The sequence below is a fragment of the Schistocerca piceifrons genome, chromosome 2 (genome assembly GCF_021461385.2).
Source record: "Schistocerca piceifrons isolate TAMUIC-IGC-003096 chromosome 2, iqSchPice1.1, whole genome shotgun sequence".
Taxonomy (NCBI): domain Eukaryota; kingdom Metazoa; phylum Arthropoda; class Insecta; order Orthoptera; family Acrididae; genus Schistocerca; species Schistocerca piceifrons.
In genome coordinates this window covers 832471525-832498350 of record NC_060139.1, presented here as the reverse complement: position 1 = coordinate 832498350, position 26826 = coordinate 832471525, and the positions used below count along the sequence as shown (strand labels likewise).

Genomic DNA, 26826 nt, shown 5'->3' with positions numbered 1-26826 from the left:
CTAGCTGCATTGCACAAGAACGATGTTTTCTGAAACCATGCTGATTACATATCAATAGATTGTTCCCTTTGAGGTGATTCATAATGTTTGAATACAGTATATGCTCCAAAACCCTACTGCAAACTGACGTCAATGATGTAGGTCTGTAGTTCGATGGATTACTCCTACTACCCTTCTTAAACACTGGTGCGACCTGCGCAATTTTCCAATCTGTAGGTACAGATCTATCGGTGAGCGAGTGGTTGTATATGATTGCTAAGTAGGGAGCTATTGTATCAGCGTAATCCGAAAGGAATCTAATCGGTATACAATCTGGTCCTAAAGACTTGCCCGTATCAAGCGATTTGAGTTGCTTCGCAACCCCTAAGGTATCTACTTCTAAGAAACTCATGCTAGCAGCTGTTTGTGTTTCAAATTCTGGAATATTCCATTCATCTTCCCTGGTGAATGAATTTCGGAAAACTGCGTTCAATAACTCCGCTGTAGCGGCACAGTCGTCGGTAACAGTACCATCGGCATTGCAGAGCGAAGGTATTGAGTGCGTCTTGCCACTTGTGTAATTTACATACGACCAGAATTTAGTCGGATTTTCTACCAGATTTTGAGACAATGTTTTGTTGTGGAACCTATTAAAGGTATCTCGTATTGAAGTCCGTGCCAAATTTCACGCGTCTGTAAATTTTAGCCAATCTTCGGGATTTTGCGTTCTTCTGAACTTCGCATGCTTTTTCCGTTGCCTCTGCAACAGCATTCGGACCTGTTTTGTGTACCATGGGGGATCAGTTCCATTTCTTACCAATTTATGAGGTATGAATCTCTCAATTGCTGTTGCTACTATATCTTTGAATTTGAGCCACATCTCGTCTACATTTGCATAGTCAGTTCGGAAGGAATGGAGATTGTCTCTTAGGAAGGCTTCTAGTGACACTTTATCCGCTTTTTTAAATAAAATTATTTTGCATTTGTTTCTGGTGGATTTGGAAGAAACAGTATTGAACCTAGCTACAACGACCTTGTGATCACTAATCCCTGTATCAGTCATGATGCTCTCTATTAGCTCTGGATTGTTTGTGGCTAAGAGGTCAAGTGTGTTTTCACAACCATTTACAATTCGCGTGGGTTGGTGGACTAACTGCTTGAAATAATTTTCAGAGAAAGCATTTAGGACAATCTCGGAGGATGTTTTCTGCCTACCACTGGTTTTGAACAAGTATTTTTGCCAACATATCGAGGGAAGGTGAAGTCCCCACCAACTATAACCGTATGAGTGGGGTATTTATTTGTTACGAGACTGAAATTTTCTTTGAACTGTTCAGCAACTATATCATCGGAGTCTGGGGGTCGGTAGAAGGAGCCAATTATTAACTTAGTTCGGCTGTTAAGTATAACTTCCACCCATACCAGTTCGCATGGAGTATCTACTTCGACTTCACTACAAGATAAACCACTACTGACAGACACAAACACGCCACCAGCAATTCTGCCAAATCTATCTTTCCTGAACACCGTCTGAGACTTCGTAAAAATTTCTGCAGAACTTATTTCAGGCTTTAGCCAGCTTTCTGTACCTATAATGATTTCAGCTTCTGTGCTTTCTATTAGCGCTTGAAGCTCAGGGAATTTCCCAGCACCAACTACAATAATTTACAACTACAATTCCGACTGTTCTTTGATCCAAGCACGTCCTGTATTTGCCATGCACCCTTTGAGATTGCAGCCCACCCCGTACTTTCCCGAGGCCTTCTAACCTAAAACACCGCCCAGTCCATGCCACACAGCCTCCGCTACCAGTGTAGCCGCCAGCTGAGAGTAGTGAACTCCTGACCTATTCAGCGGAACCCGAAACCCTACCACCCGGCTCTGCACCAAAGGTTCTCAGTCGGTTCTGTCAATGATGCTGCAGATGGTGAGCTCTGCCTTCATCTTGTAAGCAAGACCGGCAGCCTTCAACAAATCAGATAGCCACTGGAATCCAGAGAGAATTTCCTCAATTCTTCTTCCGTGTGTTCTTGCTTTTGGGAAGCTTTAATTGTAGAGTGCTATTAACAGTGTTCCACAGATTTCGTGTTTGTTTTGAATACAGTCAGAGAGAGTCCCTTTAGTCAGCCATAGTGCCAGTAGTGTCAGTGTCGTCCTAACCGCCGTCTGCTTCACGTCTGCTGTGCAGCGAGCTACCTTAATTTACGTATTAACTGTATTTTTCTTACTTGTCACTTCTTCTTCCATGTGTTTTTGTTTTTAGGAAGCTTTAATTGTCGAGTGCTATTAATAGTGTTCCATAGATTTCGTGTTTGTTTTGAATACAGTCAGAGAGAGTCCCTTTCATTGTTTTCTACAAGAAGTGGCTAGCAATCGCAGTTTAGTCAATAATCAGCCACCTTTAGTGAATTAGCAGTCTAGTTAAAAGTTGATTAACTCTCTTCAGTAAATTGATTCCTTAGGATGGATAGGATGTGTGACTGCTGTGTACGGATGCAGGAGGAGCTGGCCACTGTTCGCGAACAGCTGAACGTGTTGATGGCCGCGGTCAGCCGTCTTCAGGCTGCTGCCTCGGAGTGTAGCGGCAGGGGGGGGGGGGGGGTCTGGTGCATCACAAGGTACACCCCAGGTGTTACAGGCTTCACCCACTGTCCCTGCTGTCGAGACATCTTCGTGGGTACCAGGTGCGGTTGGGCCACCCTCTCCCCAAGGGAAGTGGCGGGTTCAGCGGCGTTCGCGGCGCACGAGGCGGAGGGTAAATGTGGAGGCTGGCCGTGTGGCATCGCCCACTCTGCCTGTGAGTGGACATGTGGCTGCTCCTTTAGCAAGGTCCGAGCAGGCACATGGGGGGAGGGGTTTATTAGTTACTGGGAGCTCCAACGTTAGGCGGATGATGGAGCCCCTTAGGGAAATAGTGGAAAGGTCGGGGAAGAAGGCCAGTGTTCACTCTGTCTGCTTGCCGGGGGGTCTCATCCGAGATGTGGAGGAGGCCCTACCGGCGGCGATAGAGAGCACTGGATGCCCCCGACTGCAAATTGTTGCTCATGTCGGCACCAATGACTCCTGCCATCTGGGTTCAGAGGTCATCCTCAGTTCGTACAGGCAGTTGGCGGAATTGGTGAAGGTGGAAAGCCTCACTCGCGGGGTGGAATCAGAGCTAACTATTTGTAGTATCGTTCCCAGAACCGATCGTGGTCCTCTGGTTTGGAGCCGAGTGGTAGGCTTAAACCAGAGGCTCAGACGATTCTGCGGAGATCTGGGGAGCAAATTTCTCAACCTCCGCTATCGGGTGGAGAAATGTAGGGTCCCCCTGAATAGGTCAGGCGTGCACTACACGCCGGAAGCGGCTACAAGGGTGGCAGAGTACGTGTGGAGTGCACATGGGCGTTTTTTAGGTTAGAGAATTCCCTCCCTAGGCCCGACAAGACGCCTCCTGAGACCCGGCAAGGTAGTAGTAGGCAAAATGCAACAGGGAATAATAATATTTGTGTGCTAATAGTAAACTGCAGGAGCGTCTATAGAAAGGTTCCAGAACTGCTCTCATTAATAAACGGTCACAACGCCCATATAGTGATAGGGACAGAAAGTTGGCTAAAACCAGACGTAAACAGTAATGAAATCCTAAACTCAGATTGGAATGTATACTGCAGAGACAGGCTGAACAGTGAAGGGGGAGGCGTGTTTATAGCGATAAGAAGTGCAATAGTATCGAAGGAAATTGACAGAGATCCGAAATGTGAAATGATTTGGGTGAAGGTCACGGTTAAAGCAGGTTCAGACATGGTAATTGGATGTCTCTATAGGCCCCCTGGTTCAGCAGCTGTTGTGGCTGAGCACCTGAAGGATAATTTGGAAAATATTTCGAGTAGATTTCCCTACCATGTTATAGTTCCGGGTGGAGATTTTAATTTGCTGGATATAGACTGGGAGACTCAAACGTTCATAACAGGTGGCAGGGACAAAGAATCCAGTGAAATTTTTTTAAGTGCTTTATCTGAAAACTAACTTGAGCAGTTAAACAGAGAACCGACTCTTGGCGATAACATATTAGACCTTCTGGTGACAAACAGACCCGAACTGTTTGAAACAGTTAACGCAGAACAGGGAATCAGCGATCATAAAGCGGTTACGGCATCGATGATTTCAGCAGTAAATAGAAATATTAAAAAAGGTAGGAAGATTTTTCTGTTTAGCAAAAGTGACAAAAAGCAGATTACAGAGTACCTGGCAGCTCAACAAAAAAGTTTTGTCTCAAGTACAGATAGTGTTGAGGATCAGTGGACAAAGTTCAAAACCATCGTACAATATGCATTAGATGAGTATGTGCCAAGCAAGATTATAAGAGATGGAAAAGAGCCACCGTGGTACAACAACAGAGTTAGAAAACTGCTGCGGAAGCAAAGGGAACTTCACAGCAAACATAAACATAGCCAAAGCCTTGCAGGCAAACAAAAATTACGCGAAGCGAAATGTAGTGTGAGGAGGGCTATGCGAGAGGCGTTCAATGAATTCGAAAGTAAAGTTCTATGTACTGACTTGGCAGAAAATCCTAAGAAATTTTGGTTTTATGTCAAAGCGGTAAAAATGTCCAGACACTCTGTGACCAAAATGGTACTGAAACAGAGGATGACAGACTAAAGGCCAAAATACTAAGTGTCTTTTTCCAAAGCTGTTTCACAGAGGAAGACTGCGCTGTAGTTCCTTCTCTAGATTGTCGCACAGATGACAAAATGGTAGATATTGAAATAGACGACAGAGGGATAGAGAAACAATTAAAATCACTCAAAAGAGGAAAGGCCGCTGGACCTGATGGGATACCAGTTCGATTTTGCACCGAGTACGCGAAGGAACTTGCCCCCCTTCTTGCAGCGGTGTACCGTAGGTCTCTAGAAGAGCGTAGCGTTCCAAAGTATTGGAAAAGGGCACAGGTCATCCCCGTTTTCAAGAAGGGACGTCGAACAGATGTGCAGAACTATAGACCTATATCTCTAATGTCGATCAGTTGTAGAATTTTGGAACACATATTATGTTCGAGTATAATGACTTTTCTGGAGACTAGAAATCTACTCTGTAGGAATCAGCATGGGTTTCGAAAAAGACGGTCATGTGAAACCCAGCTCGCGCTATTCGTCCACGAGACTCAGAGGGCCATAGAAACGGGTTCACGGGTAGATGCCGTGTTTCTTGACTTCCGCAAGGCGTTCGATACAGTTCCCCACAGTCATTTAATGAACAAAGTAAGAGCATATGGACTATCAGACCAATTGTGTGATTGGATTGAGGAGTTCCTAGATAACAGAAAGCAGCATGTCATTCTCAATGGAGAGAAGTCTTCCGAAGTAAGAGTGATTTCAGGTGTGCCACAGAGGAGTGTCATAGGACCGTTGCTATTCACAATATACATAAATGACCTGGTGAATGACATCGGAAGTTCACTGAGGCTTTTTGCAGATGATGCTGTGGTGTATCGAGAGGTTGTAACAATGGACAATTGTACTGAAATGCAGGAGGATCTGCAGCGAATTGACGTATGGTGCAGGGAATGGCAATTGAATCTCAATGTAGACAAGTGTAATGTGCTGTGAATACATAGAAAGATAGATCCCTTATCATTTAGCTACAAAATAGCAGGTCAGCAACTGGAAGCAGTTAATTCCATAAATTATCTGGGAGTACGCATTAGGAGTGATTTAAAATGGAATGATCATATAAAGTTGATCGTCGGTAAAGCAGATGCCAGACTGAGATTCATTAGACGAATCCTAAGGAAATGCAATCCAAAAACAAAGGAAGTAGGTTACAGTACACTTGTTCGCCCACTGCTTGAATACTGCTCAGCAGTGTGGGATCTGTACCAGATTGGGTTGATAGAAGAGATAGAGAAGATCCAACGGAGAGCAGCGCGCTTCGTTACAGGATCATTTAGTAATCGCGAAAGCGTTACAGAGATGATAGATAAACTCCAGTGGAAGACTCTGCAGGAGAGACGCTCAGTAGCTCGGTACGGGCTTTTGTTAAAGTTTCGAGAACACACCTTCACCGAAAAGTCAAGCAGTATATTGCTCCCTCCTACGTACATCTCGCGAAGAGACCATAAGGATAAAATCAGAGAGATTAGAGCCCACATAGAAGCATACCGACAATCCTTCTTTCCACCTACAATACGAGACTGGAATAGAAGGGAGAACCGATAGAGGTACTCAGGGTACCCTCCCCCACACACCGTCAGGTGGCTTGCGGAGTATGGATGTAGATGTAGATGAACGTATGTATGTATGTTCCACATCTTCTGCTAAAGCACTGGACTTACTTCAACCAAACTTGGTACACATATAATCTAGATGTAGATGTAGATGTAGATCCAAAGCGACACACGTCATTAGTGCCGACATGTGCCACCACCTGCAGCTGGCTGCACCCTTTGCTCTTCATGGCATCCAGGAGGACCCTTTCCACATGAGGAATGACTCCACCTGGAATGCACACGGAGTGCACACTGGATTTCTTCCCCTCCTTAGCCGCCATATCCGTAAGGGGCCCCATTACGTGCCTAACATTGGAGCTCCCAATTACCAATAAGCCCACCCTCTGCAATTGCCCGGACCTTGAAGGCTGAGAATCATCCTCTGAAACAGGGCAGGCAGCTGCATCTGGCTCAGCCAGAGACAGTACCTGAAACCTGTTTGTCAGACGCACCTGGGAGGCTTTCTGATCAGCCTCCGGGGACGTCTTTCGCTGCCTGCCACGCCTTGGAATGACCTCCCAATCAACCACAGGTGAGGGCTCACCCCACTGTGGGCAGCAACCGGGGCAACCACAGCGGCAGACCGATCTGGGGTCAGATGAGACGAGGTTGACATCCCCATGATACCCAAGTCCGGCTCCCCACAGTGGTGCCCATTGGCAACAGCCTTAAGCTGCGCGACCGAAGTCAGCGCCGCCTGCAGCTGTGAGTGAATGGTTGCTAACTCAGCCCTCATCCGAACACAGCAATCACAGTCCCTGTCCATTCTAATTGATGTTGAACAACAGTTACTGAAACACGAGTCCGTGCCTAGATAACGCAAGGGAAACATGCAAAGAATGTATGAACTAACCTGTACAAATGCCTAACGACTGCGCTACAATCTGCCTGAATTTACGATTACAGTAACTAAAACTCGAAATTACACCTCCTATACAAAACTCTCACGCAATTTAAGTAAGAATCTACGAAGTGAACACAGAAAAGAAGCTATATACATACCTTTCTGTGCTGTCGATGTGCACCAACTGGGAGCTCAGGTCACACTGGTCTCTGAGAGCCTACTAGACAGACAAGTGCCACTGACGTACCAAAACAAAACAAATGTCTAATGCTCTGTGCTACAACCTGCCTGAATTTACGATTACAGTAACTAAAACTTGAAATTACACCTCCTATACGAAACTCACGTGCAATGTAAGTAAGAATCTACGAAGTAAACACAGAAAAGAAGCTATATACGTATCTTTCTGCGTTGTCGATGTGCACCAACTGGGAGCTCAGGCTGACGCATTTACGTAATTAGCAGTTATAACTTCCTTAATGTTTGTGCCAATGAAGTGATCTTATTGACATGATCATTTTGATGTATTTGATTTTTCATAGTTTTGTTGGAACATGGAGTGCTTGATTTCTCTTCTGTTGACAAAATTTTATTTCCATAGTTTTACGTAAGATTTACCATTATGGCTTCTCACGTGCAGCAGGAACAGATCATCAGTGCTCCTTTCACACTGTGACGTAGAAAGTTCTGGCCTCATAAATGTTGCTGCTGTCTGGCTCCTCAAGCTATCCATCTCCTTGCAGACTGTGTATCTATCACTGTACTATCAGACATTCTCCACACCGGGGTACCTTTGTTTGGTACCTCTCAGTCTTATGTTACCTTCAATAGACCACATTATGAATTTACAATCCTAGACCACCATCAGCCAAGAATTATAAATTACAGAACCCATCTGTCATGATGATTTTGGATTCCTATGTGTCACAGAATCACTTCATTGAGAACTGGTGTGGTAGACAGAATACTGTATCTGCTGACTAAAGCAAAGCTCAAGTGGAGTGTGGGATGCTGGACTCATAATTCTGTAACAGCTAAATCTACTCATCTTCTTTTAACATTATTGGTATTGTTACGGCTTTAACCAATCTGAATAATTCTACAAAAAATACTGTGTTGATGTTCTGTACCCCGTACTACAATTTCTGCCAGGTAATAAAGACTTGATATCAAAGGTGGAAGAGACGCGTATCCTATGTCATCTTATGCACTTGTGTTTTATATACTAGTATTTCTATCAAATATACAGTTTTAAATTTATGCCATGTATTACATAATTAACAGTTTGTGTCTATTTATCCAAATCAATTATCAAAGTTCACTGCTCAATAATTTGAGTTCTGAAGATGTTTTTACTTTATTTAAAACAGTCATTATTTTTCCCTCTTTTAGGAGCTGTTGCAGCACTCGGAAAAGAGCAATTCTTAGGTCTCTATTTGAGTGCAGGAGTCATCTCGTCAATGGCAAGCTATATTTATAAAGCAGTTACCAGTCAACCAGGACTTTCATTAGGAGCGGTAAGAAAAATGATGTACACACATTAGGTACTAACCTTCATATAGTCTGCTGTACCACATGGTGGTGTCCTACTTGACATCAATCAGAGATTTCTTGGGTGCTTCCAGTGTTCTGATTTTAAGTTTTTTCTTTTCGCTAATCTCTTTTTACAAGTGCTGCAGCCAATATGCGCCATTATCTGTTTGACATATTCCTGTTTTTGTCTCTCAGAACTTTTCCCATACACTACTCATTCTTTGCCAGTGCTAGTCTGCTTTTTATGTCCTCCTTGATTCATCCATCATAGTTACTTTGCTTCCAAGGTAGCAGAATTACTTTGTTTCACCTGCCAAGCGGTCACCAGTTTTGTTGCTTAGTCTATCAGTAATCTCTTTGCTACTCTTCATTACTCTTGCATTTCTTCAGTTTACTTTCAATTTATATTCTGTAATCATTTGAGCATTCATTCCATTCAACAGTTCCTGTAATTTTTCTTCACTTTCACTGAGGATAACAGTGTCATCAGTAAATCATTATCATTGATATCCTTTCATTTTTAATTTTAATCCCACTCTTGAGCCTTTCTTTATTTCCATCACTTCTTCTTCGATGTGTAAATTGAACAGTAAGAATGAAAGACCGCATCCTTATCTTACGCTCTTTGTAATCTGAGCACTTTGTTCTTAGTCTTCCATTCTCATTGTTTCCATTGGTTCTTGTACATATTGTATATTACTCATCTATTCCTCTACCTTACTGCTATTTTTCTTAGGATGCTGAACATCATGCACCATCTTAAATGGTCAAATGCTTTTTCTAAGTTGACAAATCCTGTGAACGTTTCTTGATTTTCCTGAAGTCTTGTTTCCATTATGAAGTACAACGTCAGAAGTGCCTCCCTGGCGCCTTTATCTTTCTAAAAACCGAACTGATCATCATCAGACAGATCCTCAATTTTCTTATCCACATTTCTGTAAATTGTTCGTTTAAGCAGGTAGGATGCATGAACTGTTAAGCTGATTGTGCAGTAGTTCTTGCACTTATCTGTCCTATATATCTTCGAGATTGTGTGGGTGATATTTTTCTGAAAGGGTGTTGGTATGTTTCCAGACTCACTGACACTGCACACAAACTTGAATAGTCATGTATTTGCCATTTCCCCCACTGATTTTAGAAATTCCGGAGGAATGTGATTTATCCCTTCTGCACTAGTTGATTGCAAGTCTTTGAAAGCTCTTGGATGCCCTATATCTTCAATATTGACTCCCATTTTTTCTTCTGTCACATCATCAGACAAGTACACCTCCATTGTAGAGGCCTTTGTTGTACTGTTTCCACCTGTCATTTCTCTCCTCTGTGTTTAACAGAGGAATTACCATTGCACTGTTAATATTGTGCCCTTGCTTTTAATTTCACCAAAAATTATTTTGACTTTTTATGTGCTGAATCAGTCCTTCTGACAACATATTCCTTTTTGGATTTCTTCACACTTTTGCTGTAGCCCTTTTATGTTGGCTTTCTGTACTTTCTATATATTTAATTCCTAAGTAACTTATATTGCTGTATTCTCATTTTTCCTTCTTTTGTTGATCAGCTGAAGCATTTCTTCTGTTACCAAAGGTTTCTTCAGCATTGCCTTCCTTGTACTTACCTTGGTCTGTTCAACTTCTGTAATTGCCCTTTTTAGAGATGTTCATTCCTCTTCAATTGAACTGAATACTATGGTATTGTACTGTGGCATTCATTACTGCAGTAGCTACAGCCTTGGAGTGTTTCATATTTAGTACTTCAGTATCCCACTTCTTTCCACATGGATTCTTCCCGACAATTCCCTTGAACTTCAGTTTACCCTTCAGTATTACTAAATTGCGATCTGAGTGTATATCTGCGCCTGGGTGCACCTTGCAATCCAATATTTGATTTCAGTGTTCTGTCGTACCATGATGTAATCCAGCTAATCTTTCCGTGTCTTGGGACTTTTTTCAAGTACGTCTCCTCCTCCTGTGATTTTCGAACTGTGTACTGTATTCACTGTCACTAGCTGAAATTTATTGCATAACTCAATTAATCTTTCTCCTCTTTCATTCCTAGTTTTAAGCCCAAATTCTCAAGTTTCTTTCATCTATTCGTTCTCCTACTACCATGTTCCATTCCACCATGATTATTAAATTTTCATCTCCCTTACTTACTGAATTACCTATTCAGTATTATCATATACTATCTCTACCTCTTTATCTTCCACTTGTGATGTCGGTATGTATACATGAACTAGTGTCAGTTTGCTGTCCATTCTGAGTAGAACAATCCTGTCGCTGAACATTTCAGGTACTTCCGCCTGTCTTCTTATTCATAGTAAATCCTGCTCCCATTATACCACTTTCTGCTGATGTTCATATTACCCTACATTTGTCTGACCATAAATCCTCATCTTCTTTCCATTCACACCACTATTGATTTGAATCTGTGCTGTCATTAACACTCCTGTATCACTGACACGACATGACTTTCTGCAGCATGGTGACATGATGAGTAGATCAGCAAATAACAGTCTGACAGTTGCTTATAAAAGGGCATCACAGCAGCAGTTGTTACCCAACAGTCAAGGGAGCCATACAAACGATAAAAAGATGTTAAGTCCCCATTGTTCTGAAGCAAACACACAACAGTGAATGAGCATTCTCTCTGACGTAAATGCTAGGTGTGTGTGAGTGGACATGATGCAGTGGCCCAAAGAGAATGTAAGTTGCTGATAGAAGAATACAGACATCATATGTGCTTCTGGTATCTAAAAGATCCACAGCACAAGTGCCATAGAAAAAGAAATATGATTGGTAGAAAATTGCCAAAAGACTCAAAGGTCCAACTGGGGACACAAGAAAGATGATAAATTCATTAGATGCTTGCATCAGGTGGGAATAGAGTGAATAAGCACAAGATTTGTAATACTTTTTAATAAGAAGGTAAAGAACAGTAAATTCCTTGAAAATAAACAAATGAAAATATGTATCTATTGTGCTGATTAAAACTAAAAATATGCGAAAGACCTTACTAATCTTATTTCTTAAGTTTATGATATCTGTAATTCCATGGCTGATGTATCACTGTTAGAGATTTTTGGTGATAAAAATTATTTATCCAGTATCATGCTATCTGCCCACTAACAAACTACATAGCAGATTTTATCAAGTAGCCTATCATTTGATATATAACAGCAGCTTTGTTGTTGTTGTTGTGGTCTTCAGTCCTGAGACTGGTTTGATGCAGCTCTCCATGCTACTCTATCCTGTGCAAGCTTCTTCATCTCACAGTACCTACTGCAACCTACATCCTTCTGAATTTGCTTGGTGTATTCATCTCTTGGTCTCCCCCTAGGATTTTTACCCTCCACGCTGCCCTCCAATACTAAATTGGTGATCCCTTGATGCCTCAGAACATGTCCTACCAATCGATCCCTTTTTATAGTCAAGTTGTGCCACAAACTGCTCTTCTCCCCAATCCTATTCAATACCTCCTCATTAGTTATGTGATCTACCCATCTAATCTTCAGCATTCTTCTGCAGCACCACATTTCAAAAGCTTCTATTCTCTTCTTGTCTAAACTATTTATTGTCCATGTTTCACTTCCATATATGGCTACACTCCATACAGATACTTTCAGAAATGACTTCCTGACACTTAAATCTATACTCAATGTTAACAAATTTCTCTTCTTCAGAAACGCTTTCCTTGCCATTGCGAGTCTACATTTTATATCCTCTCTACTTCAACCATCATCAGTTATTTTGCTCCCCAAATAGCAAAACTCCTTTACTACTTTAAGTGTCTCATTTCCTAATCTAATACCCTCAGCATCACCTGACTTAATTCGACTACATTCCATTATCCTCGTTTTGATTTTGTTGATGTTCATCTTATATCCTCCTTTCAAGACACTGTCCATTCCATTCAGCTGCTCTTCCAAGTCCTTTGCTGTCTCTGACAGAATTACAATGTCATCGGCGAACCTCAAAGTTTTTATTTCTTCTCCATGGATCTTAATACCTACTCCGAATTTTTCTTTTGTTTCCTTCATTGCTTGCTCAATATACAGATTGAATAACATCGGTGATAGGCTACAACCCTGTCTCACTCCCTTCCCAACCACTGCTTCCCTTTCATGCCCCTCAACTCTTATAACTGCCATTTGGTTTCTATACAAATTGTAAATAGCCTTTCACTTCCTGTATTTTACCCCTGCCACCTTCAGAATTTGAAAGAGAGTATTCCAGTCAACATTGTCAAAAGCTTTCTCTAAGTCTACAAATGCTAGAAATGTAGGTTTGCCTTTCCTTAATGTAGCTTCTAAGATAAGTCGTAGGATCAGTATTGCCTCACGTGTTCCAATATTTCTACGGAATCCAAACAGCAATCGAAATGCAGAAAAATCACCACAGTAATGTAAATGCCTCCAGTTCCTAATAACCAGAGTAACAAGTCTAGCATTTCTTCAGATAATGGTGGTCATCAGTAATTAGTGTTCAGCTTTTAAATTTGCTTCTCAGTTGTAGTGAGAAGCCAGTGAAAAGTGTCAACCTGACATGTGCAAAGTTTTGGACTAATGTTCAGGAAAGCTAAAGCTGCAGTTCAGCATTAAGTGTGCTACTTACCAACTTTTTACATATACATATACTGTAGAACAAAAGCAAAGAGGTGCTTTTCAGTTATGTACATACAAGTTGAGGCACCCAAATTCTTCCTTTCCTACACCATTTTCCTTTCATCAACAAAAAGAGTATGGTCGCCATGCAAAATAATCATGTATGAATATCAAAATTTTGCATTGTTGCTGTAACTATTCAATGGTAGGCATTGAAACCCTCATAACTCTATTTCTATGTGAAAACCTAGTAATTCCAGTAACCATAACTCCATTATTGAACAGAGATTTGAAAGTGCATGGATTTCTCTAATCTTTCAATAACTAGGCTTTACTATGTAGCTAAACTTTAGCAGCTTTATCTGTATCACTTTGTTATTATTTTTTAAGAAACAGTTTTTGCTTCTTCTCTATATTTAACAAATTGGAATTATAAGATTTTCATTGCCTACCATCAATGTAGTGTCTATTATTAGTACCAAAAACAACACCACAGCATTCATAGGCTACGTTTTATATCTCGTATTATCTTCTGTTCCCTCTAGTGTAAACACTTGTTCACAGACACAAGCGAATGACAGTGAACACCTGCAAATTGCCTGCAAATGAGGATTTGCTTGTGCTTGCTTCCGTTCATTCTGGACTAAAGGCAACTATTTAGTGGTCTTTATCTGGTTTTGTGACTATTTATTTATGTTATGAGTTAGACACCATTTGTAGATGCTTGATGTTTGAATGTAAGGCTGTATTTATGCCTGTGTAGACATTTGTACTTGAGAACTGCAATCACTATAAATAAAAAATAGGTTAATTGACTACCGTAAGTGCAAACATCCATGTATAAAAACATTGTTTTTATTTATATTGACAGTTGCCACTCACTTCACTTCAGAAGCCCTTTATCCAGAGATTTGGTTTGCATAGTGAATGTATTTGTTCTTTTATAGAGTTTGTTTGCAACATACATCCTGGATTATCACTGCAGTAAGTTCTTAAAATCATGTCATTAGTATGTGCACAAGCTGGTTTCCCACATCATCTTATCCATCTTTCTTGTTACACCTATCTTTGCTGTAAGTTACTGACAGTACAGCAGTCACAGCCAAAATGCGAAATGTGCTCACTCGGAAGACTCAAACCCATCACCATGAAGGCAGAGGGAAACAATAGTTCTTCAACTGTCATATGCACACCATTTCTTTTGTTCAATAATTTTTGCCTGCAAGTAAATACCACACCATGGCATCCACAACAAAGACAACCAAAATGAGAAATGTTGTGACACCAAAGATGCAAACTCATGACCACAGAGGCAGATGAAGGGGTAATTTTTCAAGTATCGTAAGCACCCTTTTCACAGCCATCCATAACATGATGAGCTGGAACTCCAACCTCAGTCAGTGACATCAGTTACTAAACAGAACACCACCAAACTTTGAGGCCAGGGAGGAGCGTGCATTTGGTTAAGTGAGCTCGGCAAGCAACTACGCTTCCTCTTGGAAGATATCGAGGAACTCGTCACTAGGATATGAAAAGCAGAGATGTTTAACGGGCAACAGAAATCTATTCTAATATGTGCATGGCTCAGTGCTTACCATCAGAAAATCATCAGTCGACATGACTCGTCTCCTTGATTGCCTAGACATTGTTGTATATGCTTGATTTTGATGGTCTTCTTTCCTGATTGGCATCACCCACGTCAGTGCAGCCTTGGTCAAATTGTTGGCACCATTATGGCTGCACACACTGTTGCATTTGGCTCATATAGTCCACTCAGTGAAGGAAAATTAATAGAAAAATAAGTGTACTCACAAATTTTTGTACTGTGGTAGGGGAGAGTGTAGTGAGTAACATATTAAAAATCCTGACCAGTGGGGAGTGAGGCGTGGGGGGGGGGGGGGGGGGAGCGTTGTGTTTAAAGGCCACTTTTTTAATCTTTCTTTACTATCTCAAAAATTGGGGCTTCTAGTGGAAATGTTGCTCAGTAAAAAGCCAAACTGCCTAACAATTCCTACAGAAAAGGTGCTATTCCATTTTTCTGTAGTTTATGCCTTCAAGGGGTGGAAAAATCACAGATTATTAAAAACATTAGTTTAATGTCATAAAAATAACTCATGTTGCTAAAGAATGAGGATTAAACGCAAATATTAAATGTTTGCACAACATCTAAGTCCAGTAGAACAATATTAAGCAATAAATTGTGTTTTGAGGATGTAACGGGGTGTAAAAGGGGGAGGGGGGGGGGGTGGAGGTTAGAAGGCTAGAAGTGTGTGTGAGAAGGTAGCTCGCCAAATTATGGCCATGCACATCCCTCCTTCTTAGGCCTGCAAAATGAAGAGTGAGCAGGCAATTCCCATTGTATCTGCAACTCTGTGTCACAGAAAGCAACTACAGGGTGTTTCAGAAAGCTATACCGACCCATCCGCAGCTTGCTTTATGAATCACTGGCAATGCAGTGTGCAGACAAGTCCAGGGGTGTTTATTTTCACAAAGTGCATACGCACTTCATGGAATATGGATATGAATTACTAATAACACTAACGAAAGACATACATATGGAAAGAATATGTGTAAATCTCTGCACACTTCTACACTGCTAGAGGGAAATTGATTCTTAGTCATCCTATATGGCAGGTGTTGCATTTTGCCAGGAAAGGCAACCTCCTCCATCACGAGTGATGCTTTGCTTTTCAGTTTACAGACTATACCTCCTGAGCATTTCCTGTCCAGTTCTCTCATGTGAGTAGACAAAATAACTCCACTGAGCTCGTGTTTATTTAGTGGAGTTATTTTCAGGTCATTAAGTGAGTATTTATTTGCAGTTGTTAGAAAAGCTGTTATGTAAAAAAAAAGCTCAACAGCTGGGGCTGTTAGTTGTCCAGCACACTGAAGAGCCAGCCCCATCATGGTGTGTCTCTTCTACCAATGGCTGGAATATTTTTCACAGCATGAGGGTATCAAGTGCATCCCTGTACCTGAGTTCTCGCAACATTTGAAGCGGCCCAGAGGCTAAAATTGGCTCCCTCTATTATGGAACTTCATAGATTTCAGCACAGGTCAGGCAGTGCAGAACAGCAGATTACTTTTCTAGTTTTGAACATGAACAGTCCTATTCTATCAGACGTATTGACACATACCTTGTAAGATAAAATTGGTAAGAGGGGTAAGTGGCTTGATTCAGTGCAATCGGCTCTACAAGTGCTAGCAATTCCTGACCATGGTAGATTAGTGCAATCTACCAGTAACACAATGAGTGGTGGGAGAAGTGCAGTAGCTTTCTGGTCGTTCATTAATTTACTACCAAGTGGCTACAACACCGTTACATGGCTTTCCAATGACTGCAGTACTGCTATATGGCTTTACAATATGCTGTCAGTGACAGATAGCAGCAGGATGCCACATTTACCAATCCAACCCTTTCTCACCAACATTATGTAGGTCACAGGCAACAGGACACTTACAGATTAAGCACTACTCAGCCATTTTTATAGGAAAGTACTTTAAATAAAAACTCACTTAATAATGGCAAATAAGAATTCCCGTAATAAGCTGAAAATAACTTTACTACATAAACATGAGCTCAATGAAGTTATTTTGTCTACTTACATAACTTGATAAGAAATGCTAGGGAGATATACTCCGCTTGTAAACTGAAAAACAGTCGGTGCTCATGGTGGAGGATGTTGCCTTTTCTGTGCTATGGCTCCCATACAGGATGACTAAAATAAATTTCCCTCTAGCATTGTACAACATTGTGCTGAGATTTATGTAGATTCCGTCCATGTGTATTTCTTGTGTTATGGTTATTAGTAAGTAATATCTGTGTTCCATATAGTATTAACACACTTCATGAAAAATAAACACTTCTGGACATATCTGCACACTGTAACATCAGTGATTTACATGGCGAGCTGTGGAAGGGTTGATATAACTTTGTGAAACTCCCTGTTGCTACTTTTTGTGGCATAGCATGGCAGAGAATGGGAAAATTGCCTAATGGATCTTCATTTTGCAGACCTGTGAAGGAGGGAAGTGCATGTTCACAATCTGGTGACCTACCTTACTTCTAATCTCTGTCCGCACCTTTCCACCCTGTTACAGCTCCAGAACACAATTTATCGCGTAATACAGTTCTACTGCACATGGACGTGGTGCACACATTTAATATTTGTTCTTAAACCAGTTCATTTAACAATAAACATCAATTTTATTCCATTAAGCCAATAGCCTCGTCATGTTGGTAACATTGGTTCCCTCCTGATGACCAAAGTTAAGCAGCATCAGACTCCTTCAGGACTTGGATGGGTGACTGTCTGTGGAAAACCAGGTGCCATTGTCTGAAGGGCACGCAAGTTGCCAAAAGGGTGTCCAATTGAAAGACTTGCACCAGGCCTGTGTGCCATACCACATGATTATTATTATTTATTTTATTATTATTATACAAATTTGGCCGTTAAAGACCGTGAAAACAGTTATTTCTTGCGCTTCTGGGAAGTCTTCTTTCTCTCAGTCCACACTTCTTTCATTCTTGCGCTGAAGGCGGCTTTTCTCTCTTCGGACCATTTAGTTCCACAAGTCTTCTTAATTTTCACACCGAAACCCATGAATGAATTCAGTTTTTTTCTAAAAAGGTTTCTGTTAAATATTGTTTCCTGATCTATGTCCATTTCTTTTAGATCTCTTTCTGTGTTGATAAACCATAAATTTTTATTTTTTAGATTTGCGATGTACGAAAATATTTGTTTTGTAAGCCTATTCGGGTTCATCCTCATGATATGAGCATAAAAGGAGCATCTTCTTTTTCTAATTTCGTCTGTAATTTTGCTGCACTTCGTATACACTTCTTTGTTGCTTTTTAGTCTGTATACAGGCTTGCCTTGATCATCTGTTATTTTCCTGTGTCCAAATTGTCCTCACAATTCTTCTTTCACGCTATCTGTTCTGCGTATGTAAAATTTGCCAGTGTTTCTGATGCATATAGTATCTGCGGTCTAATGACAGTCTGGTAGTGTCCGAGTTTAATGTTTTTGGATATACATTTTTTTAATACATTTGTCTGCAGTAGTGAGTTGCTGTCTCTAGTTTTTGTATTCTAGCCCTGCAGGCTGGATGACCTTTTGCCACAGGCCGAATTAGTTCACCAAGATATTTAAAATGTTTAGATACCTGTATTTTCCCGTATTTCGTAGTTATTTTCTTTGATGGATTTTTGATATTTGTAATGATTTCTGTCTTTTCAAATGAAATTTGCAAGCGTGCTTTTTCAGCAGTTTCTTTAAGTAATTCTATTTGTTTTATTGTGTCTTTTTGTGTGTAAGCTAAACAGGCATGATCGTCAGCGAAGGCAAAACAGTTGGTTTCAATGGCTTTGTAGCACTTCCCTCCAATTTGGACTTTCTCAACTCCATGTTTTTGCGCGAGTTTTCTCCATTCTGCTATGACTTTATCCAGAACACAGTTGAAGAGTACCGGGGACAGTGCATCTCCTTGTCTGACACCGGTTTTGACCTCGAAATGCCGTGAAATTTCTCCTTGGAATTTTACTTTTGATGTTGTATTTGTTAATGTTTCTTTGATTATGGTGATTGTTGTTTCATCTATTTCATATTCTCGAAGTGTTTTGATGAGTGTGTCCCTATTGATTGAGTCATAAGCTTTTTTGAAATCAATGAATGTTATGAAATATTTCTTGCTCCTTGTAGATAAATAGTTCATTGTTGTTTTGAGGTTAAAAATTTGTTCGGCGCAGGATCTTCCTGGTCTGAAGCCAGCTTGATATTCTCCAAGTTTTCCCTCTATAATTGGTGATACACGATTGAGCAGGGCTTTTGATAGAATTTTGTATGGGACTGGGAGAAGCGATATTCCACGATAGTTGTTAACATCCCTTTTGTCACCTTTTTTAAACAAAGGGTGAATTAGGGCAGTTTTCCAGTGATTTGGGATTTTCTTGGTTTCCTGTACTTGTTCAAGTTCTTTGTGTAGTGCTTCTACTGATGTTTATCCCCCAAGCTTGAGCATTTCTGCTGTAATTGTGTCTTCTCCACATGCTTTCCTGTTTTTGAGATTTTTGATTATGTTTGTGATTTCCTCTCGTGTCGGAGGTGTTGAATGTGTTGGTAATGTTTCTGGTTGCGTAAAACTGAGAGTCTGGATGGGTGTTTGGCAGTTTAGGAGTGTCTCAAAATATTCAGCCAGGATTTCACAGTTTTCAGTGTTGTTGGTGGCGAGAGTCTTATTATTGCTCATAAGGTTCAGGCAAGGGGACTGGTATCCTCGGAGTTTTTGGTTGAATGTTTTGTACCAAGCTGCCGTGTTGCATTTCTTGAAATTCTCTTCGATTGAGTCCAGTTGTTGTTTTTCATATTTTCTCTTGGTGTTGCAAATAGTTTTCGAGGCATTCTTTCTGGCTTGCTTAAATTCATCAAAGTTGTTTTCAGTTTTATGTGAGTTCCACTTTTTCCAGGCTTTAAGTCTTTCATGCAGAACTTCATTACAGTTGCTGTCCCACCACGGGTGTCTCGGTTTGCTCTTTTTTGGAAAGGTTGTTTCTGTTGCCTCAATCAAGTTGTTCTGAAATTCTTGGAGGTTTTGTGAAGGGGAGAATGTCTTTAGTTTTTTCTGAAAATCCTTGAGGTTAGAGTTGGACTTAAGGTTGTAATTTCTCAGGGTTGTAAGATCAAAATTTATTTTATTTCTGTTTTTATATTCACCGTTTCTGCTTTTGTGGGATCAGTTTAGTTTTTATTTTCGTGAGATAGTGATCGGAGTCGAGGTTTAGAGATTTTTGGACACGTGTGTTCAATATTTCTTTTTCACATTTGGAGGAGATGGCAACTTGATCTATTTGAAATTCTCCGATACTCTTTATCGGAGATACCCAGGTTTTTTGTTTTCTGGGAGGATGTTTAAAACGTGTTGACATTAGCTTGAGTTTAAACTGCTTACAGAGCATAATTAACCTTTCTCCATTTTTGTTGGTTCGTTTGTGTGCGTGAAAGTTGCCGACAATATCGCAGAATTTCTTTTCTTTTCCAATCTGAGCGTTAAAATCTCCTAGAAGTATTTTTGCATTGTTTTCTGGGATTTCGGATATATGATCCTTAAGGTTTTCCCAGAATTCATCTGTTTCTTCCCTATTTTTAGCATTATTTTTGTCATTTGTGGGAGGGTGAACATTGATTAATGTGTATTTTTTATTTGCACATCGAAAAGTGAGGAAAGATGTTCTCGATGATGTTGACCAAAAGTGTTCGACAGAGTTCAGAATTTTTGTGTTTACAGCAAAAGCTGTGCCAAGCTGAGGGCATCTCTTCATTACAATTTTTCCAGGTTTTCCTTTAAATATTCTGAATTTGTTTGATTCAAATGTGTTTTCATCAGTGAAGCGAGTTTCTTGTAGCGCCACAATTTGTATGTCTTCCGTGTGTAACTGGTCTGTAAGGTGCTTAAGTTTTCCCACTTTGAGAAGGGAGTTTATGTTGAGAGTTGCTATGTTGAAGATTTTTCTGGGTTTAATCTTGTTGGATTTGCATGGTGTTGCAGACTTCCCAGAATCCATGGGTCTGCTCGCGTCGTTGCTGATGGTGGATTGGCCACCTGGGGTAGTTTCGTTATTGAAAGACATTTCCATCATGCGTTAAGATTGTAACTGTTGAAATTCTTCAAAGTTTGGGAGATTACTTGCTTAACCTACCAGGGATACGACTAACGTTGTTAGCGTTAGAACGTTTTCTTGAAACAGCCGCCTCTAACATGAGGAACAGACGCTGCCCACAAGCCGCCCAATCTGGGTACAGACGCTTGCAGTTATAGATTTTTGATTCCTCCGCTCTCTCAGCCATTGGGAGTTAAAAATTCCTCATCCGCCTATGAGACCGTTGACCGGTTTTCACCCGTAACCCTAGGCAGGGGCCCTCACAGGGTGCTACCATCCGGAGCCAGATGGACCCAGGTTTTTTTACAAGGTTGTTACTCCTCCCCCTCCTCCTCCCTCATCACTTGTAAGATGAGGATCCAGGCTTGGGACCGGCAATGGCGGAGTTTGATTATTATTATTATTATTATTATTATTATTATTATTGCTCATTTTTAATACTCAGTGATTTTCCATCCCCTGCAATGCAGGAACTATTAATCCTAGAGAAAAAATGAATAGGACCTTTTATGTGGGAAATTCAGAGTAGTTTAATTTTGTACTGGGAAACTTTTTCACTAGATGCCATTGTTTTGGGGACATTCAAGAATAACATAGAAAAGAGACCTTTACACACCCTTTCTCCCCCTCCTCAAACCCCATGCTTGCACCACACTAGTCAGGATTTTTAGTATATTACTCATGACACTTCCCCCTTTCAATGTAATAAAAGTACAACTACTCAAATTTTCTCCCCCACTTGTGTTTCTTTGATCTTCGTTGACTGGCAGTATTACACTGCCAAAATTTTGCTGTGAATCTCTGTGTTATTTAGGTGTTCTGCCCATAAGAATTGTACTGTACCAAGTACTTCCTATGTATCCAGTTGCCCCTCCATTTCACTTGTGTACTGTGATGAACCTATCATACGCACTGCAGCAGGACTGTCTCCCCAGAACGTAGTTTCTTCTGACAGTGCACCACTCTTGTTGCGCTATGGTCTTAGTGTGGGATGAAATGTGTAACTTACTTTTTGAAGTCCTCTTGTTATTCCCAGCCACTCTCCTAAAATCATAAAATGCCAGTGAAGATTCTATATGTTCTTTCAACTCTCTATTCTTGAGTTACATTTCATGCTCGTACATGTCTGTACTTGAAAACATACTTAATGAAAAGAGGAGTTACCTTGGGTTCCTCTGAGATATAGTGTACTGTGTGTAGCCAATACTGAGCCTTCTATGTTAGCCTAAAAACCGTTAAGAAGCCTTCTATGTTAGCCTACAAACCGATAATTGTCTTTAGGAATGAATTGATATGGGGAGCCAGAAGATATCATTTGTTAACATTTTATTTAGCACTGTCAGAATGAATAATTTAACTGTTCCACACAAGGGTCATTCCATCACAACTGATCTTGGGCCTCCTGCTCCTTGAGCTTCAATTTTCCTGAAATTTGCTGTGGGTGTAGACCAACCCTAGAAATGAACCACTGCAAAATTTTAAATGAAAGTAGGAAACACTTTCTCGTCTTGGATAACTTTCAGCTATGAATCAGAAAAATATAGTGCAACAGGATGTGAAGCATTTTGTGAACCAGTATAATGCATGAAAGTGGCTCAAAAAACCTGTGGAGAAAGGTGCACAGATCTTTTTATCCCCTTTGGGGTCAGATATCTCCAGAAGAAAAAATGCAAAGGAACTACATCTTTGTTGACAAAGACTGGGATATGATTCTATTAAATATCTTCCTGCTTTGCCAATTATTTTCAGTTACAAATATGGCATCAAATGTAAAATTGCAATAAATGAGGCAAGTTCAGCTATAAATATTGCAAAAGGACCATTCCAGAAATTCTTCTTTCCAAAACCATTGGAAAGAGGACAATTTTCTGCACATCATGTTAGATCTTAGAGTCGTCTCAGCAAAGGTACAAAATATGAGGTTGAACTTCAACAAAAGTCATGCGTAATGTGTTAAGATTGCAACACGGTGCATGTTGCTGAATCTGTAACTTCAAGACTAGCAAGAAAGACAACTCGTAGATTAATGGTGGTGTTTCAGCTACTCATGAAAACCATGGACTCAGCCAGTTCAAAACCATTAGTTGAGTCAGTTTCTGTACCTATCGTGATAGTGGCCATGTGTGGTCGAGACAAGAGGAGTGTGATGTTGTCATGAAACATGCTTATTCTGTTACGTATAGATGGCTGTGTTTGTTGGTTTCTTCATCAATGTTACAAAGTTTCATTTGGGTTTTTCGCCTTGGTGCCCAAGCTGTGTTGGTCGTTTCTTCATTACAGTTCATTACAGTTCCAAAGCCTCAGTTGGATTTCTTGCCATGGTTCCAAAGCTGAAAGTATGTTTCACATTGGTCCCCAAGATGGTGCTATTTAAAATTAGTGCTTCACAGATGTTAATTTTTCTTCAAAAATGTTTAACATAGCTTCTCAAAAATTATTCGAATGTCCTATTCTACTTGCTGAAGATGCTGCAGTATTCATGATGATCTGCTATTCAGGATTCCAGCATTTATCTTATCTTTCACACTAATAGAATGAGCAAGTTAGACTAAGAGGGCACTTGAATTTGCCAGTGCATCATGTTCTTCAGTGTTAACTTCACACATGTCACCAATCCACCAGTGATTGTTGGAGATGCAGGCAATGTATTGGCCAGGAATACTGTTTAAAACTGACACAAAAGCCACATTGGTGTCAGTTGATTGATAAACCAAAGCCACAAAACAAGTTGTATCACTTGAAACCTGGCTAACTTGACTGTGGTTCAGATCCATTGCCAAAAAATGTTCCAGCTAAAGTATAGCCAGATGCAAATTGTTCTTCTTGTAGCTTTCCCTTGTCTTCTATTTCTAGACTTGTAACAAAAATTTGAATAAATCTTGTGGGGTTAAAACTTGATCATCTGTAGTTTGTTGCAGGCGTGCTCATGCTGATAAGCATTTACCCATTCCAACAATTCCATTGCACAGAGATTTAACGTGGCTTGTGCCCAAACAAATCCATTCAGCAGTTATACCAAAGTCCTTTTCATGGTAGCACAGGCTGATAAAATTTTTGTGGTTCTTGTATTGAGCAGTGGAATGATCACTGAAATAGTGATTGTGTACTGCTTCTTCCATCATGCTTTTCAAATCGTTGATCAGTTTGGCCAGAAATGTGTGGATGGCAGTAGTGTTATATCTGAGACCATCACTGATAACGCATAAGCTAATACGCTGAAGAGCTTTATAGTATGCAGCAAACAGGTGCAGTGTTGCTTGAGTGTTGTCTCAGTGATATCCTTGAACAAATCTTGGCTGATGGAAGAATAATTTTCTGTAAGATGTATTAGAATGACTAGTTCACTGGGCTTCAAATTTTCTTTGATTTTCTTCAAGTGTAAGTGAGGTGTTTCATAACAGTCATGAATAGGAAGCTTCAAAATTTTGGCAATCAAATTTTCATGAAATTCTTCAATAGATATGTGCTTTGTATACAGTGTATCACAATCAGTGTAGGTCCATTGTTTTAATTCAGTCACATTGACAAAATCACAGTTTTTAAAAACTTCTGTTAAATATTCCTCTAAGCCCATTCTTCCTGGGCAGTTTTCACATCACCAAAGCATGCACTCCTTCATATCTAAACTGCAGACAATCTTGCCAAGAAGGGCTTTGTAGTCAGTGTTAGTAGGGCTTGTGTTAAACATTAGCTTCACATTTTGATGGATTGTGCAAACACATACTGAATGTGTTCCAGCTGCACCAGTGGTAATGCACCATTTTGGTTGCAGATCACAAAATTTAAGAAACCCAATTTCTTGCTCTGTGTTTTATTTTCAATATTGAATAAACAACTCTTTCAAATTTACAAGAAAAAGACATTTCTGTTTTGTTCCATTAGGACTTCTAATTGAGACAAAATTATTCTTTCTTGGACAATATACGAGGGTTGGAACTTTAATAGTGGCAATTATTTATTTACAGCTCATGCAAAAAAGATACATGTTTCAAAGTTTTTCTGATCTTCAAAGTAGTCACCAGCATTGTGTATAACCCGTTGCCAGCGATGTGGGAATCTTAGGATACTCTTAGCAGTGCCAGTTGTGTTGAAAGTTTGAGCGGCGCGGTCTGTTGCCCAAAGAACTTGTAGCAGTTCTGAAGCGAATGCCGTGAAGTGTTTCCTTCAATTTAGAAATCAAGTTGAACTCAGGAGGGCTTAAGTCAGGGGAATGCAGTAGGTGGTATAGCACTTAGCAGCCCCATCAGTCAAACAAATCAGTAACATCTGCACAGTACGTGCTTGAGCATTGTCCTGCAAAATGATGGTCAGGCTCTGCAGAAAGTGTCATCACTTATGTCTTTATGCTGTTCATTTTTGGAACACAACCTACGGCCACTCATACCTTCATCTCTACAGTCTTCTTCCTGTGTTCTGTCTACCAATCAACTCCTACACTTCACAGTACACTACATAAAACTCCCCCTGCCTATGACAAGATCAAGGTCACTGATGTAACGGTCCTATCCCATGTGCCTGCCGCTTTTCGCTGCCAGACACTCTTCTTCATGTCTCCCTCTCTCCCCCTGCCTCCTTTTTCCTTTCACCCACTGCAGCTAACACATCTACTCAGCACAGTGTAGACGTGCAGGTGTTTCTGTATTCTCTTAGCTTTGAAGAAGAGTCATCCAAAGGCGTAGCAATATTGTTAATCTTATTTATGTATCTGTAGGTGACTCAACACGTCAACTATATGATGAGTTGTTGCCTTTAGTCCTTTTACTTATTTATGAATAATAGTTATAGTGATCAACTGTACTTTTTCACTTTATTGCTTCGTGTGTTTGTATACTACCCGGCTTATATCTGATGTGTAATGAAAAATATTTTTAACACAAAACAGTAACAGAAATTTCAGAATAAAAATAAAAAATAAAAATGATGGAAGGCAACCACAGATCTGTAGATGGTTGATGTGTTGCATGAAGACTCATAACTGAATAGAAATTTAACTAGCTTTGAAATTACTGCTCTTCTCTTATGTATGTACACATGCACTGATGCACGCATGACTCCTAAACCCTCTATTCCACAACTGTGTTTGACTGTCCTTGTGGTTGCATGTGTGAGATATTGCATTTGCACTAGTAGATGAAAAAAAAAAATAACTCAAAAACATGCCAAATTTTTGTGAAATTCCATATGCACGCATCACATGTCAGTCATCTGTAGATGAGCGGTTCCCTTCCTTCATGTTTATTTGGTATTGTGTCATAAGTAGACAAAGTTGGAAACAAATCTATATGCATTGGTCTGTGTGGCTGTTTCCAAGTGTTGGCACTAGATCTTTTTGTTAAAAATGTTTGTTACAAAAAGTACTATATCTTACATTTTGTGTGGTTTTGTTGACAGAAGGAACTGGATTCTTTATAGAACCTCTATGCCTTCGAAGCCCTACTGCTGTTACTCTGCGGAGCAACTTTAGTAGCATTTCTGAAACTGTGTGTTGTGAAGATCTAAAATTCTAGAAAATATTATTCTGGTTAAATACAGATGTATTATATAATTGAATGTAGTTATAATGTTCTCGTCAGCCTACATTTTCTTTGTTTCTCTTATTTTGCAGTCTGGGGCAATAATGGCAATCCTCAGTTTTGTATGTACGCAGTACCCGGAAACTAGGCTCAGTATAATTTTCTTGCCATTCTTCACATTCACTGCTGGCTCGGTAAGTCTCATGTCTTCTTTTTTGTACGTAGAATTATTTGATTTCTTATTACTGAAATGTACCTGAACTCTGAAGTTTTTGTGGTTAAGACTATGTAATGTACAGCTGCTAGGTAAAGCTTGGTATTGAGGCAGCAACCAGTTGATGATATAGCTTTGTGAACAGCTTTCTTTGAAATTATGAGAATGCAGTTGCTTTCTGAACTGATTCATTCTTTCTTGATGTCCTTAAAGTCCTGATTTTTGCACTGTCAGATAGATTT

General features: G+C 40.2%; 1 protein-coding gene across 1 annotated transcript in view; it reads left to right on the top strand.

Moving 5' to 3' along the window:
• The window catches only part of LOC124776314 (presenilins-associated rhomboid-like protein, mitochondrial), a 106495-nt gene that overhangs the window by 59304 nt on the left and 20365 nt on the right, over positions 1–26826 (top strand). The window contains exons 6-7 of the mRNA XM_047251247.1: positions 8460–8584; positions 26463–26564. Coding sequence (XP_047107203.1) covers positions 8460–8584; positions 26463–26564 — 227 coding nt within the window. The remainder of the gene's footprint in view (positions 1–8459; positions 8585–26462; positions 26565–26826) is intronic.